Source organism: Tricharina praecox, assembly GCF_024521635.1.
Source record: "Tricharina praecox strain CBS 144465 chromosome Unknown BZA05scaffold_1, whole genome shotgun sequence".
Taxonomy (NCBI): domain Eukaryota; kingdom Fungi; phylum Ascomycota; class Pezizomycetes; order Pezizales; family Pyronemataceae; genus Tricharina; species Tricharina praecox.
This window is the reverse complement of record NW_026250403.1, coordinates 1,751,719-1,767,420: the sequence shown is the minus strand read 5'-3', so window position 1 is coordinate 1,767,420 and position 15,702 is coordinate 1,751,719. Positions and strand designations below refer to the sequence as shown.

The window sequence follows — 15,702 nt, the reverse complement described above, 5'->3', positions numbered from 1 at the left end:
CGACCCCCAAAGCCTTTGTGAGGCAAACATGAAACCAAGAGAACTAAACGTGACAGCTACAAGTACCCGCGGCACCTAGAAATACACCATAAACCGTAATAAAACACAAGCAGGTTTAGAATCAGACGCAAAACCGATCAGCATAAAAGGCAACACCATAACACCCGCGGCAAAACTGAGCAATACCTCACAAAACCCACGGCGAAAAATCCGTCTCCCTCACGTTCCTCAACGTGATGAGCGTCTGTTGACCAACACTATTGCGACCAACACTATTGCGTCTCTCGACCATGTCCGCCGGAGAATAAAGTGTGTTACCATCATCCACGTCGAAATCCTCATCCATACACAACGCACCAAGGTCGTCGTCGAAGCCGCTTCCGAGTCGCATCCACAATTTCTTCGCCTCGTCCGGGCTCCGGCATCGATATGGTTGGACCTGGCTCTGCGTGCGGCGAGGAGACGTATTGTACAGCTCCGAATCGCTGTGGGAAACGACCTCACCGTCACCTCCGCCGTCCATCGAGAGATCCGAGCCAGCAGCATCGTACTCCCGCGGAATGGGCCTCGGCTTGTTCACCACTGTCTTAGAGTCATCAGGCGAGAGGCTGCGTTCAAAGAACTCCATCATCCGGCCAGAATACGCTTCCATGTCGGGAGACTCATCAATCTTGGGGCGTTTAAATCCAAAACGGTTCTCTAGATAAACCTGATAACCCAGTTCCCGAAGAATCGCAGGCGCATCGACATGGTCTCGGAGCTGCTCCACTGCCTGTCGAGCTGCGCGAGCGGAGGAATGCCGGTCGGCAAGGACCTGCACTAGCACAGAGTTCACACGTGCCCTATCCGACAGGCTCCTACCTTCGTCGGCGGCGAATAGGTGTTGTGTCGGCACGCCGTGGTTCAGATCCAGCTTTGACTGACTCCAAACGCAGCCCTCTTCGTACCTCGCGACCTCCACGACGTGCTTGGAAGTGATCTTCACATCCGGCGCGCTGAAGTGCGAGTGCCGATAGATAGCTTCCACCGTAAGGATGTTGCTGGAAAGCTCCCCAAGAGTAGCCTGTAATTGTCGCTCCGCTCCATCGATGTCCAGATTCTCACAGTCCCAGCCTGGAAAGTCCCCGATTTCCAGCTTCACCATCAAGCACCTGCGCTCACCTGGAAGCAACCTAGTAAACGACATGTCTCCGAGGACGCCCTTGAGTCTGCATCCTTCACCTGGATAGAAGAACAAGTCGCCTCCTGAAATAGATCCCACATCGATCCCCATCCGGAGGAGATTGATAATGGTCTTTATGTCATTTGTACCGGGAGGCTTGCTGACGGGTATATCGATACCGTCCGCAACAACTTTCCTGAGCCTTGGACCGTACAGCATCTCGAGTGGAGATGACATTGCCGCACACCATCCTTCTCCCCCCATTGCACTAGTGGGATTAAATATTGGGCCGACGCCGATAATGTGGATCTTGATTCCCCCGAAGTTTCCCTCGATAACCCCAATATCGAGCTTAGTGGTGATCAAGAACAGGTGTCCGGACCTCTTCGAACCGTACTTACTGGTATCCGACGGCATGTTCTGCAGTGTTTTGACGGCTGCTCTCACTGCTGCGGCGACGTCTCGTCCAGATGGGTCCGCGCTGAGGCCTGGTTGCAGACTCGAAACGTCTTCGATCAACTGCTTCTTCGCAACGCTTCCCGAAGAATTCAGTATCCTGAGGCCGGCGTGTCCTCGTGAAGACGTTCGTTTCGCAAAGGTTGGTGGGGAGAAGGTCATAACCGCGATTCGATCTCGCGACGTCTCCATCGCTTCGACCAGACGTTTCGCTTCACGCTTCATCTCTTCGAAGCACTCTGGCGAAGTGTACGATCTGAAAACATTAGTGCCAGCATAGCCAAGATCTGAGAGAAACTCACGAAATATCCAACAATACGCCAACATCCAACCCAATTCCACTGGTATTGCCAGCAACACCAGGCCTATCAATCTCCCCGACCACCAAACCTTGCAAAACCACAGCGACCCAGATCTCGTTGCCTGAGCCAACCACGACGGGCACCCGGTCGACGGGCGAGATCACTTGCAGATCCAGGGTGATCATCGGTGGCTTCCATTGTTGCCCGCATCTGAGCCTAGGTTTAACACCAACTTTCCCGTCGATCATCCCAATAACACTGTCGTTAAAAACCTTCTCCGTGGCATTCCCATCCATCGGTACGGAACTTATCCCATCAACCTGAAAGTCATCGATTGTCGATGCGGCCTGGCTTGCGGCCGTGTCCGAAGAACTCCGGGATTTCACCGATTTCACTGATTTCGCCGAATGCCTCGTGATGACCGTCTTATTCGAGTGATCCGACATAACACTGGGAGCCGAATTTGAAGAAGGTTCGGTGACCTCGGTAGGGGTGGACAAACTGCTCCTACGATCCGCCAACTTCTGACCTTTCGCATCATTCTTGAAAAAGTCCTTCGAAAATACTCGTTTCTTCCATTTCTTCACCTTATCTACCGCATCGCCATGGTCGGTGGTGGTGGACTCCTCTTCGATATTATTATCCGCACCCTTGGAAAACGCCTTTCTGAACCGGCTGCCGGAAGAGACCGTTCGCTTGACGTCGAAGTTTCCGCGTGCTGTAGCATCGGCGGTCACGAGCCTTCCCGGATCCGTGGAGGAGCGATCCCGCACCACAACTTTATCCTTCTTTGTCTTCGGCTCGGGAGCTGGCGCTGGCACTTTGTGCTTGGAGTCCTTCCTCTCTGGCCTCTGCAACCAACTCATTCCGCGGTTCCCGGCAGAGCTCTTCTTCCTCTCAGGCATGTCGCTTGTGCCGTCCAGGTTTGGAATGCCCCCGCCAGCGCTATCATCATTGCTTCCACCATCCGTCCTGCGACCGTCTATAGTATTTCTCCGTTGCAATTTCTGCCGTGTAGAACTGACTCTCCTAGGGGCCTGTGGTGCCCTCCCATACCTGCTCCGCGTGCTGCCGAACTCCGAGATCGGCGGGCTGAATGCCGACTCCGGCGGTGCCATGTTTCCGTAACGCTGCTGTTGTTGCTGCTGCTGCACTGGAGGGGAGCGGAAGTTTAACGGCCTCGTATCCATCTGCGGCGTTTCCGGGCGGATATCCCCCAGCTCCGCGATGAGTGCCGGATCGTGCCTCGCATCGCCGTAGTCGGCCGTCCTGGTCCTCACCGTTGCCGAGCGGAACGGGACTGTGTATCGTTTCGACACGGAGCCGAGTGAGGGCGTGATTACCTTGGTGCCTTGCACTTGGGCTGGGGCCGGGGCTGGGGCTGGGCCCCCCGTGAAGTTCTCCGGATAGTGGTGGTGCGTCGCAGCAGCCATCTTTAGACCAGTGACTTGACTGAAGCCGAGAACTCCGAAGAGAAATCGTTGAACTCCAAGTCCAGGTCGGGGCCGTCGAGCTCCGTGTCCGTCAGCCACTGCGAGGGCCGGGAGGTGAAGCAGTCGAGGAGACGGCAGAGGCTGCGGAGGAGCCAACGGTAGATGGTCGAGTGGTAGAGGTGGTACTTGATGCCTGAGAGAAGTGATTGTGCACTGGCGGTGAGGGCCTGGAGAGTGCTCATTGACTGGAGATCGAAGGACTGGCAAGAGGCTCTCGAGTCAGGGAGCTACAGCTACAGTAGAGTACAGAGTCAATTCAAAAAGAGTCAATGTAGGAGAATCAAGAAAGTGGAAAGGAATTAGGTTTCCAAAACTTTGAGGATGATTTGAGGTTGTATAGCAGCTGGCCGAGGGAGGTGATGAGAGTGGGAGCAGCAATTGAGGTTAAACTAAACACACCGGGAGGGAGCAAGCAGCACTTCGGTCGTGTACGACGACCACAAGTAACTACGCCTGGCAGAGTTAAGAGCTTTGTACTCTGCACAAACAACCTAAATGAACGCATCGATATATCGCTCTTGAAATCAATACAGGCTTGCAGAGACAAGGCACCAACACAAAACCGCACATCCAAAAAAAAACGCCCGAAACAATAATCCCGTCTCGCTGCTCTCTGATCACATTAAATACTCGTCGCCTACTCACGCCCGAGTCTACAGCTAATATTCCCGCACCTTGATCCCCCTCTCCCTCAACCGCTCACCCATCGAGCTTCTAACCCTACCAACAGCGCCCTGCTCGACATCACCCAGGTTCCCTCTGAGTAGCACGACCTCATCCGCCTTATTAGGCTTATCCTCATCCTGACTCGCCTTGACATACTTCGCGACCCTCTCGGACCACCCTCCCGTTCCCTCACGACGCCCATTCCAGCTCTTCCACGCGTCGCGATCCGCGACGCCAGCGACACTCAGGCGGTCCAGCACCTCGTCGTTCTCGAACGCGGCCTTAAGCTCCTCCAGGAGCACGGAGATCACTGTGCCGTCGCCCGAGAGCGATACCCGCCCCGTGGTGCGGTCGACGAGCGGATGGAAGACGCGTGTCTGCAGGTGTACCTCGGGCACGAGCGAGGGCGAGTCGAAGCTGATCGTGAACCGGATGATCGCACCGAAGTAGGAGCCGCACCGTGGGAAGAATACGCCGTGCCAGGTCTTGGTCGGCGCTGAGGGCGAGAGCGTTATGTGCATCCCGCGCGGAGCTGTCTGCTGGAGACTCGCACTGCTGGGGTTAGTAGGATGATACCAGCAGAGAAGAGGGGAGAGGGGGAAGACAATTCGACGAGAAGCTGCTGGCGCGCATAGTACGGGTTGGCGGATGGGAGCATTGTTGTGACGGTGCCCTTTGCGGGGCGGGATGGGGTTAGTTACGGTAGACGGTCGAAGCTCAGGGACATGTGAACCCTTGTTCGGCAACTCCCGTGCCAGCTGTGCAACTAACTATCACGTGCTCGTCACTCTCACATCATCGCCGCTCATTCGTACGACCAGCGCCGCCGCGGATATATCGACATTATGACCGAGTAGTAGAAACATAGCAAAAGCTATGATTGATATTTCATCTAACGCCCGAACGAAGATCTTGCCCTTCCAGCAGCACACTGCCTTCGGCGGATGTTCAAGATTCATCCGGTTTCCACAACCCAGCCCACTTCAGCATACCGTCCGATCGCCATGAGCTCTGACAACCAGGATATCATTCCACTGGTTCCAAGTGCATGTTACAGCAGTCCTACACATAGATCCGCACATTCAAAGTCCCGCCATGATTCCCGCTCCAAGTGCGACATCGCAATTCCTTGACATCCGCATACACCAGCGGGCACTCCACCGCCTCTCCATTGAGTCCTTCTTCGAGCTCAGTATATCGCATAACCTTGCGCCGCGGCACAAGTGCGTGAAAAGTAATCCAGACGTCGACCTCGAGAGGAATCATCTCATTCACCCGGCATTGGTCAGCGTATATATCGTCAGCGATTACTGAATGCCGTCTGTCGTTGGCGCCATACCAGATTTCCGGGCACCCAGTTCTCGCGAGCAGAAGCTGCAGCTTAGAATAGAGTAGAGTAGAGCGGGCGATGTTGCGTGTCACCTCCTGCTCCTGCTCGTGATGTGTTCTGGCGTGAAGGGCGATGACATCGATATCGAGGGAGCCCCCAGCTAACCGACGCCCCGTCTCTCGCCTCGAGTAGAGTATATAACCTGCATTATAAACTTCATGCGGGGCTCGCTCGTTTGCAAAAGCCAAAAGCACGGAATCTGGCCTCCAGATGCTGACATTATTCTAGGCGGGGGACAGGTGATTTGAAATCGCACCTATATCGACGTTGGGGGCATGGCATGGCATGGACATGGACGTGGACGTGGACAGACAACACACCCGCGTTGGTGGCTGTGGGTCATGTTGGCTGGCTGCGGACCTGCGGTCCTGCGGTTGCGCAAGGAGCCGGGGAGAAGGCGTCATCACACACACAACAACAACAACAACAACAACAACACCACGACCACAACCACCGCTGCACCGCCGCACCGCCTAGACGGAAAACCACGTGCCGGGTCAGCACAGCAGATATATCCCCCGAGCGAGCAGCCATTGAGACGCCGCCGTATACGATGGGACGATGATATTTCCTGTGCTATTAGCCGTAAAACGGGGCAGCATGGAGCGGTGCGGGATGATCTACCGCGCTTCTTCTACTACGTGTACTCTGTTCCATCTGCCGGCGGCGGCGGAGGCGGGAAGACGAGCGAACAACCGGCGTAACTATGGACGATGGAGTGCGATGGAGCGCCAGATGGAAGGAAAGCTGCATCCAATCTCCATCAGCCAGCCAGCCATCGAGCGCCATTTAAGTAGGGAGAGAATCCCCATCATGTCGTCATCCACGGCGGAAGTTGCATCTTCCAATGGCATCAGCGGCGAGGAATATTGCGTCTCGGGGAGGTGGGGGGACCGACTTTATGTAGCGCCGTGCGGACGGACACTGGAAGAGACGGAAACAGATCTTGTGAGAAAAGCAAAGCAGGAACCTGAACAGCCAGACTGAATAGTAAGAAGAACCTGTTCTGGCCCACACACTCTTCAACTCTGCCCAATCAGTTTGTCCGGACGCCACCACCGCCCCTCACACATCATCGAAACGAAACATCCGAGCACCCGACCACATCCTCAGCATCCGCACGCATGGCTCCCGCGCAAATCGACCACGTGGTGATCCTGCTGCCGTATAAAGACCTGCAAGCGCCGCCCTCATGGATAACCGACAACTTCACCATCACGCCTGGCGGGCGGCACACGGACGGGCGCACGGAAAACAAGCTGATCGTGTTCCAAGACGGCACGTACCTCGAGCTGATCGCGTTCATCAACGACTCGCCCTCGCACCGGCGCGGGCACCCATGGGGCTCCAAGCACTACGGCTTCGTCGACTTCGCACTCACGTCCCCGCGGGACTTCGACTACACCGGCTTGCGCGGCCGCATCAATAAGCGCAGTGGCCGCCTGGGCATCGACTATGCGTTCCCGCAGGACGGCGGGCGGCACCGCGACGAGGACGGGAAGGAGGTGCGGTGGAAGGTGACTGTGCCGGTGAACCAGAGCACCGTCAAGCCGCCGCCGTGGTCGCCGCCGCCGAACCGCCGCGGAGAAATCCCGTTTTGGTGTCATGATGTGACAGAGCGGAAGCTGAGGGTCGATATGGAGGGGACCACGCATCCGAGCGGCGTGCTGGGCATTGCGCAGTTGACCGTGTTGGCCCCGAAGGCGAAGATGGAGAGGTACATCGAGTTGTACTCGTCCATTATGGATACCCAGCCCGTCAGGGCGTTTGGGACCACGAGGTTGCCCCTTGATGCGCCGGTGGCCGTGCCTGGGCTGGTTAAGCCGTGGGTATTTGTGGAGGAGCCGACGCTCGAGGCCGAGATAAAGATGATCGCCGAGAGGGGTGCAGGGATAGTTGAGGTTGCCTTGAGGGTGGGCACGGATGGGAGGGTGGGGTTGGCGAGAGCGCCGATCAATGTGGGGGGGATTTGGATCCATTTCTTGATGTAGCGGGAGTTGATGGCGGTGTTTCTTTCAGCTGCATTTGCTTGTTGGAGTTAGTTGGAGGGAGCATAGCATTGGAGTTTCATTCGTTTATTCAAGTTGTAGCTCATCCATTTGTGGCAATGTCTTCGGGATTCTCTTCTTAGCAACATTGTCTCAAGCAAGCACATCAACTTTTATTACCCAGTAATCCATATGTAAGAGCTTACACATCTATAACTACGCCTCGACCATCTCTTCATCTTTGGCTTCCTCATCAGCCATCTCGGTGTCTACCTCCTCTGACTTCTCCTCCGCCCCCTCAGCCTCCTCAGCCTTTGCTAGCTTAGCCGCTACATTTGCATCCCGGTGGGAGTGGTGATTCTTGTTTGTCGAGTCCTTGATGTCGGAAGTGTCATCGAACAACCGCAGTAGCATAGCCCTAAGCACAGAGAAGTTAGTACCCATCGCGTCAGAGCTGCCACAGAGATACTCACTTCCGGTCGTCTTTGGGCAGCATCAAGTTGCAGCTGAATCGGCTCTTCCACAGCGGTAGGATCATATCGTCGTCGAACTCGCCAGGAGATTTGGCTACTTTGAGGATACAGCAGCCCATGCCAAGGTTGCTGACCTGCTCGTCGATTTCACCGATAGTCATGAAGGAGCCCTTAGCAACTGTCATATCCTCTACCTCCGCAGTGACGTCTGCTTCAGGTACGGCCACATCCTTCGCCTCCCCCTCCTTGACCTCGTCGGTGTCTTCTCCCTTAGACTCATTCTCTTTGGCCGCCTTCTCTTGCCCTCCGACCTTGGGAAAGAGCTCACGAAGCAGGGTGTGCACGGTTTCCCTCTTGGTGGCGTGCACCAAGCGTTCCGAGCCAATCCATGGGGCCACGATGTTAAGGCCCTCACTCTGGATCCTCCACGGGCACACCTCCGGAGACTGGACATCCTGCTTCATGAAAGCCTTGACACCACAGTGAACGAACTTGACACCACGTCCCTCGTTGGACTGCAGGATCTTCTTCGCCAGATGTGAGGTGAAGTAGATCGCACGGACGGGGAGGGCCTCAGCGTTTCGGACCATGAAACATGTTCTCGGGAAGCGGTCAGAGAGGCCATAAAAAGCGTAGATACGCTGTAAAACCTCATGGTCGAAGGGAAGGAACTTGAAAGGTTCCTCTGGTGGGGGTCCCTTCTTGCCAGTGGAGGTGCGGGGGTTGAAGGCCCTGGGAGCTTCAGTAGAGACTTCCGGCGCCGGCGGCAAAATGATAATCGAGGCATCTTCGGTTTCCGGAACGGCACTGGTCTCGTCGACTTCCGCCTTAAGCTTCTTGACAGTTGGAGCAGGCGCTGGTGAGTCCAGCTTGCGCTTGCCGGGTGAGGGAGGAGGAGAGGGGGTGGTGTTCCGTTCTTGCTGGAGAACAGGAATGATTTCGGTCTTGAGGGTAATTTCTGATGCCTCAACTGGTGTGGAGACCTCAACGGGAGTGCTGGTACCTGTTGATTGCTGGAGCTCGGCAAGCCTTTGCTGCTTAGTAATCTCGGGCTCGATGGCACGAATCTCCTCCTTCTTCCTCAGGACAGTGATGAAGAAACCACCAGTGTCCTGAAGGTGTGGGTAGACGCGAACACACCGCTCAAGGGGAATTCTGGAGGGGTCATCTTCCGCCTTGCCATCTTCGCTAGGGAACATGCTTTTCGTAATCCGACCAACCCGGGTCTCTTTGCCTTCGTCATCTGTGAGGATATCGTTGTACGTGGAGTACCACTGCTGGTCCTTGTCCATAACCCTCCAGCCACCCTTGAGGCCTGACTTGCGCTTGAGGTTCGGAAGCTGGTCGCTCACATCTACGATCTCCACCTTGCTCATGCCACCGCAGCGGCGGATAGCGGTTTGGATAACGGCCTCGTTCTCGATGGGGTTCATGGAACAGGTCGAGTACACTAGTCTTCCGCCAACCTTGAGCATCTGAAGCCCGCGCACCAGGATTCTGACTTGAATCGCATGGAGGTTGAATGCACCGTGAGGGTTCCAATCCTTCCAGACGTTGTAGTTCTTGCGGGCTGTTCCGTCTCCCGAACAAGGTACATCAGCGAGAATGCGATCGTACTTGAGGTACTGCTTCACTTCATCTTTGGGGTTGGAGATGAGCAAGCTTGGGTACATGGTGGCATCGTGGTTCGTGACGATCAGGTTGGGAGAATTGAGACGTTTAGTCTGGTGGATCAACATGTGACTGCGCTTGTAGTCGGCATCGTTGGCGATGACGATACCCGTCGCTCTTCCGCCCATCTCGCCTTCCTTGGTCATCTCCGCCGAGCCGGTGCCCGTCGAAGAAGCGCTGACAGCGGCCTCTTCTCCATTGTGTATCATCTCTACAAGCTGCGCAGTTTTTGACCCGGGGGCGGCGCACATGTCGAGTACCACGTGGTGGGGCTCGATATTCATGAGCAACGGGGGAATCATCGAGACAGCTTCCTGGCGAGAGATATTTCCAATGGTAGTCTCGGCGACAAGGTAGTTCTGGAACTTCTTGAAAGGCGGGCATCGGCGGATAACAGACTTTCCGGTGGTCATTCCCCAAGCTATACATACTCTATTAGCAATGGCATCGCCAGATGCGCACCTCGCCCCGACCAGAGAGAGATACCAAGATTGTCAGGATAGAAAGCCAACGGCCTGGGAGGGTCAACTAGCTGTCCGTCCCACTCAATGCCCTTCAGGTGCGGGATATAGATATCCTGGAGCGCCTTCAGAGTAGTCAACGCATGGCTACCAAGCGCATGTCAGCCCCACAGAAACACATCCCCCCACCGTACGCCACCCGCTACCCCCGCCAGAATGTGCCAACGAACCCTCTGGATCCGGTAAACCTAAAGGTAGTCGGGAGAGTCCTTTTCAGAGCTCCCCAGAAGTCCTCCCACTCGTCCTCGGGTACAACATTGCTCTCCTTGTAGAAACGTTCGAAAAGCGCGTTCTCCGTGGTAATTGAAGTGTAGTTCCCGCGCTCGCCCTTGGCAGGTCCGGTACCGCGTTCGCGCTTGCGGTTGCCGAACTTGTTACGATCGCCGTTACCGCCCTTCTTCTGTGGGGGGTTCGTAGTAATGGTAAGTTATATGCTGCTTCCGCGTGGGTAGAAGTGGGAAGATCGAGAGACGTACTTTGTTGCGATTCATGGTGGTGTAGGACGGGTTGTGGAAAGATAAGGTGCCGCCGTGAAGTTGGTGCGCGACGAGAAAGTCAGTCAGAAGAATTTCGGTAGTGGGGAGCAGGGCGCCAAGAAGCGCTAATGCTTCTTTTGGACACTCTGCACAACTTATCACCTGCTCCACGATATATGACTCGCATTAGTCACCGCCAGTCCATGGGTTTTCGATCGCTTCAAGATCCGAGACCTCTTTGCAGACGAGCGGTGCAGATAGGATATTATAGACTTCCTCTCCTTAATGAGCGTATAGGAGAAGGAATGTAGTGAGGTTGAGGAACCGAGGTCACTTCCGCTGTTCCTCCCCACACCCGCCTTCATGGCATCTCCTGATGAAGAGGCAGGGGGAGGTGGAGTGAGGAGTGGAAGAAGAGTGTGTATATGGGCGGATACTGCCATGATCTACCTAGGTAGATCGTATGGAATCATGATTAAACAAAAACAAAGACGGTCTATGGGTTTTCCTGCGAACAAACTTATCAATGATTCTAGGTAAGCTTACTGGTTTTTCGAATTACATGTACTAGTTTCATCCTATACACAACCACAACCGCCCATTGGTCCACCTCTCTCTTCGAACTGAAACGCTAGTTGGGGTTAAACATAATAAGCCCTAAGAAGTCCTTACTCACATATTGATAGTAGAAAACAGCCCTACCGTCTTCAATAGCTCTTCACCAACAACCTCCGAACATCAACGACAACCCAGCACCAACCATCTGGCCACCTCAACATTTCCCCTCCCAAGCTGAAAATGCATACCATCTTTGGATCGCTTCTGGCGATTCTTCTCCTTCTGGCGAACCTGGTTAATGGTCGGGTCATCATGGAGAAGAAGAGCGTTAACAAGGTCAATGACTACTACGCGCAGCACACTGAAATCAATGTGGTATGTTTATTACAATGCTCCTGATTTGTAACATCTTGTTCTTTTCGGAATATCGTCACGCTGAGACGGAGCTGGCGCTAATATGTGTCGTAGCATCCAAAGGTCATGCGCGACATCGCTTCTATTCACCCTCTCAACTCTACTGCGGCATTGATCTCTCGCGTGCCATTTCCCGAGGTATGGTTCCTTGATATCATGGTGGGTCATGCTAACAGGATCCGACAGGCTACGGACGGCTCCACCGAGACTTCCACTGAAGTCACGGCTTCGGTGGAGTTTTTCAACAAAGCCCAGACCGCTGATCGCAAGATATCCATCAAGGCTACGTTTATCGTGCCCTCAAGCGGCCATACCAAGCAGCTCGAGAAAGTCCCAAAACAGGACAATAAACAGGTCAACAGACTCACTTAGCCCGTGTCCACATGAAAGAAGCTAACGCAAATCCCAGAATCAGGATCTCGGTCACGATCTGGACCACGACTACGGTCACAATACTGAGGCCCATCATTCTCACGACCACGATGCTGAGTCCCACCATTCCCACGCCCAGGAGTTTCATGCCGACGACGCCACGAGGGAGCCGCCGAAGCTCATTGATAATCCCACCAAGTTCTCTGCCTATTTCTGGTTTCACTTCTCGAAAGCCCGGTTTCCAATCGCCAATCTTACAAGAGTCTGCGGGAATTATACATGGGAGCACCTCACCGGAGAGCAGCACCGGCTTCACCACAACCACACTGAGGGTGTCGTCGTGTCATCTCCGAACATTCCTGACAACTCTCTCATAGAGACCAAGGAGACCGATAAGGAGATCAACATCGCCGGATGCCACTGCCTCCACCGCAAGAACTACTTCATCCCCTGCGCGTGCGAACAGGCAATGGCAGATCGCGCTAAGATTTCCGCGCGCCTCTTTTTTGCGATGGCTATAGTCGTTGCCAGCCTTGTCATAGGCTTCATCCTTCATTACAGCTGGCACATCTTCACGCAGTGCGTCAGAGACCCTGGTAATGTCGACTGGACACTTCCGGACCGCAGGCCTTCGACACTTGCGAAATTGGCCCGCGAAAAGAAGGCGAGAGAGGAACAGCTGAGAATCAGAGGCCCGCCTTGCCCTCTTCCGAATGTCTTCGTTGGTATCGGTGGTGATCTTCCCCGCTTCAAGGCTAAGAAGGCCAAGCTTGCTGCCAGGGAGAAGACTTGGTGGATGAAGTCCTACAGAGCTACTCAAGGTTACGTCGGAGCTGCTCAAGGTTACGTCAAGCGGTTTTCTGGTGGCACGCAGTGAGGGGTTTAGTCTCTAGATACCGCAAAATCTCCAGTCATTCTTTCGCGTCTATAAAACGAGTTTTATGTCCATTACCACAAAAGTAGTCTGTTGTGCTGAGCTGTGCTTCCCACGGTTTCTAGCCTTGTATTTCGTAGTTCCCATGAGTGACTAAGTGCGTTCTGTGCTATCTGCGGCGCCGAGCGAAGAGCCCAATTCCTCACCAGGGCCACCGCCGAGATCAACGAGGCAAATCCACTAACATTTGCCCAATAAGTATCCTAACAGGATATAAGCAGTTAGGTACTAGCCATTACGCTTCTACGCTCCGAATTTAGGAAGATTTGATCGTTTTCTTTGCATATTATCATTTCCATTGCAGAAAAAATCTCAGCAGACGTCTAGCATGAAGCCCTGCTGCCGTTTCCAGTGCCCTTACTATGGCAGCGCACTCTGCGCCGTAGGCCTCTTGGTTGTAGCTCATATGGGTTTTGCATCCTCGCCAGCTGGTCAGGCCTCTTCTCCATGCCACTGAATATCCGCATGCTCCATCGCGCTGCAACCGCAATCCGTCTGTCCACATGGTCAACCCGAGCCGAGGGGTTTGGGCTTCGTTCTTCACTGCCTCCCGGTCTGCAATCACTGTGGCGGCGACTAGAGGTGAGTCTTCGCACAGGATTGTCTTTTCATGTCTTCCTGTCAGTCCCAGCCATAGGCTTAGGCTTGGTGGCGCTACTTTAGGTTCCATTCATGTTATCGCACTCGATTACCGAGTGACATCTCATATATGCCACAGGCCAAAAAAAAATGCGGCAAAAAAAACCAAAAACCTTCACCACCCCCGGTGGGTAGCTTGGAAACCCCTCTTCTCCAGGGAGCTGAACCGAGGACTCTCTACTCCGGGGTTATGGCCAGCGGACAAGGCCACGCGGGGTTTTTTCCGTGAGTGAAGATTTGTGTTTACCCTTATAAACCTCCCGCGCCATCGCCACCTAGTTCTCCATATCGGATCACTCGCTCGCCCCTTCCTCTCCGGCCTCCCAAATGTTGTATGGCCTCTGCTTATCTCCCGGATCGTAGCTCGTTTTCGGCCGATATACCTACATCATTGAAATTCCGAATTTCCAATCCTAACCGTCACTTTAATACTATAGTAGGTAGGCTAGCCATCCCGCAACTAACCAGATGAATCTCTTCTCCGTTTTCTCCTCTTGATGACTATCTTTTCGAGTTTTTGTAATGTCCCGATTTTGCATACGACTAAGATGACTAGTCCCCGCATCCCGATTCACGATTCAGGTATGGTAGGAGGTAGGCGGTATGTAAGATGTTCAAAATCACACAAAGCAACAGCGAAGGTATTGATGGCCAGCAAAAACTCCATTTGTACACTAATTTTCCAATTTCATCCAGCGAAATCAAGTCCTCCCGTCATCCCATCATCCCACACCTACACCGGCAGCGTCGTTCCGTTTCCGCCAGGGAACGTCCCATTGCTAGGGAAAGTTCCATTGGGCGGTCCACCAGGCCCACCCGGACCTCCAGCGCCACCGAGCAGCGCATCGGTGTGGTTCGCCGAGATGTCGATACCGATCGAGATGAAGGCCAGAACTCCATCCTCGATCGACCTGCCGAGGAATTGGATCTCTGCGACGATGTGTTAGGCGCGGCGGTTGAAACGAGGAGTGTAGGTGGGGACATACCGGAGACGGCGTTGTAGCCTGTGTTTTCCTCAACAAAGATTCCGTCCTCCGCGTTGCGGAGACGGATCACTTCGTTGGTGTTGTACGGAGCGACGGTCTCGACTGCTGTTAGGGTGTCTTCAGGGAAGAAGACTTGTCCGACGTGGTTGGTTATGCCGCCTTCGTAGGTGTGCGTCTCGCGGTTGACTTTGCCGTTGATATGGGCGGCGATCTGGAATGTGTCAGTGAGGTTGCTCGAGTTGGTACGGAGAGGATTTGACCTACATGGATGTGGGTTGCACGCCCTTGGTACCATCCAGGAAAGCTGGTCTTCATGTGCATGATTCCATTGCGGTCGGTGGGCTGCAGACCACGGTTGAAAGATAACTCCTGGCAAAAACGTTAATATATTCATCCTTATTCGTGTACATCATGCGAGGAAATAAACATACAGCAGTATTTTCCTGGGCGAAACCCGAGTAGCTACCGGTGGTCTAGAGCACAGGTCAGCCTTCTTCTGGGTGATATCTATGTAGAAGACGGGTGTCTACGTTGCAATGCCACACGTCGATCATAGCCCTCGGAACGGGCAAGCAGGTGTTGACATCGATCAACTGGAAATCGAGGAGGAGGTCAATTCCGTCCTGGCCCTCGCTGATGTCTGGTCGGATGAGTTCATCGCTGACGTCTACATCGATCCTATTAGTAACCATGAAGGTAGATTTATTCAAGGCCCGAGCTCACAGTAAGGTCCGACCGTCACCTCCGGAGTCAGGATGCAAGGCTCGGAGGTGTTTCCAGGAGCCTGCGGCGGCGGCCTGTTTTGCCACTGCCTCGTCTCCAATGTCCTCTTCTCAAAATGGCTCTCGATGAGTTCGGCACGACGTGCCATCCGGTGCTCGACAAAGTCGCGAGACTTCAGCTTCTCCGAGCATTTAGCTAGGGAGTTGCGAGCCTTGAGGGAGTGAACTGCTCGCTTTGCCATCCCTTCCGATGAGTGATCGTGTGCGGCGATAGGCACAATGGCGACGGTGGCCGCAAGCAGCGCGGTGAAAAGAGTGGATAGAATGGCCATTGTGTGGAAGGCTGCCTTGTGGTTGGTGCTGGTGGATGGGATGCAGGCAGATATGGGATGGCGGGATGGATACACCTTTATGCAATTTTCTTTCTCCCTGATTCCTCGGAATTTTTTCCTGCCGTTATGGTGAAGCATGGTATACAC

General features: G+C 54.3%; 6 protein-coding genes across 6 annotated transcripts; 2 read left to right on the top strand and 4 right to left on the bottom strand.

The window, feature by feature from the left end:
* Positions 1-187: 187 nt before the first annotated feature.
* On the bottom strand, positions 188-3,834 carry BZA05DRAFT_450778 (uncharacterized protein; the record flags this gene model as incomplete). The annotated part of the gene is made up of 2 exons (XM_051487417.1): positions 1,921-3,834; positions 188-1,874 (listed from the first exon to the last, which is right to left on the bottom strand). The coding sequence occupies exons 1-2, from the start codon at positions 3,351-3,353 to the stop codon at positions 188-190; spliced, it is 3,120 nt and encodes a 1,039-aa protein (XP_051344452.1). The 5' UTR covers positions 3,354-3,834.
* A 238-nt stretch (positions 3,835-4,072) lies between these two features.
* On the bottom strand, positions 4,073-4,737 carry BZA05DRAFT_440467 (uncharacterized protein; the record flags this gene model as incomplete). Its single annotated transcript, XM_051486599.1, has 2 exons — positions 4,073-4,631; positions 4,685-4,737. 2 exons carry the CDS (start codon positions 4,735-4,737, stop codon positions 4,073-4,075), a joined length of 612 nt encoding a protein of 203 aa, XP_051344451.1.
* Positions 4,738-6,234: 1,497 nt separating this feature from the next.
* Positions 6,235-7,460, top strand: BZA05DRAFT_366395 (glyoxalase-like domain-containing protein; the record flags this gene model as incomplete). Its single annotated transcript, XM_051481530.1, has 1 exon — positions 6,235-7,460. The coding sequence occupies exon 1, from the start codon at positions 6,594-6,596 to the stop codon at positions 7,458-7,460; it is 867 nt and encodes a 288-aa protein (XP_051344450.1). The 5' UTR covers positions 6,235-6,593.
* A 148-nt stretch (positions 7,461-7,608) lies between these two features.
* Positions 7,609-10,687, bottom strand: BZA05DRAFT_382618 (S-adenosyl-L-methionine-dependent methyltransferase). The gene is made up of 5 exons (XM_051482133.1): positions 10,599-10,687; positions 10,293-10,522; positions 10,088-10,209; positions 7,931-10,022; positions 7,609-7,875 (listed from the first exon to the last, which is right to left on the bottom strand). The coding sequence occupies exons 1-5, from the start codon at positions 10,611-10,613 to the stop codon at positions 7,674-7,676; spliced, it is 2,661 nt and encodes an 886-aa protein (XP_051344449.1). The 5' UTR covers positions 10,614-10,687; the 3' UTR covers positions 7,609-7,673.
* Positions 10,688-11,396: 709 nt separating this feature from the next.
* Positions 11,397-12,819, top strand: BZA05DRAFT_440464 (uncharacterized protein; the record flags this gene model as incomplete). Its single annotated transcript, XM_051486598.1, has 4 exons — positions 11,397-11,531; positions 11,625-11,708; positions 11,757-11,924; positions 11,980-12,819. 4 exons carry the CDS (start codon positions 11,397-11,399, stop codon positions 12,817-12,819), a joined length of 1,227 nt encoding a protein of 408 aa, XP_051344448.1.
* Positions 12,820-14,248: 1,429 nt separating this feature from the next.
* Positions 14,249-15,465, bottom strand: BZA05DRAFT_329606 (Intradiol ring-cleavage dioxygenase; the record flags this gene model as incomplete). Its single annotated transcript, XM_051480498.1, has 6 exons — positions 14,249-14,445; positions 14,502-14,712; positions 14,766-14,870; positions 14,933-14,974; positions 15,032-15,168; positions 15,225-15,465. The coding sequence occupies 6 exons, from the start codon at positions 15,463-15,465 to the stop codon at positions 14,249-14,251; spliced, it is 933 nt and encodes a 310-aa protein (XP_051344447.1).
* Positions 15,466-15,702: the final 237 nt, after the last annotated feature.

Bases quoted from the DNA above. Each gene is read 5' to 3' on its own strand.
- BZA05DRAFT_382618 (XM_051482133.1), bottom strand. The intron at 10,023-10,087 runs GTATCTCTCTCT...GAGTATGTATAG, and splicing joins TTTCTATCCTGACAATCTTG to CTTGGGGAATGACCACCGGA. The intron at 7,876-7,930 runs GTGAGTATCTCT...CTCTGTGCTTAG, and splicing joins CTGCCCAAAGACGACCGGAA to GGCTATGCTACTGCGGTTGT.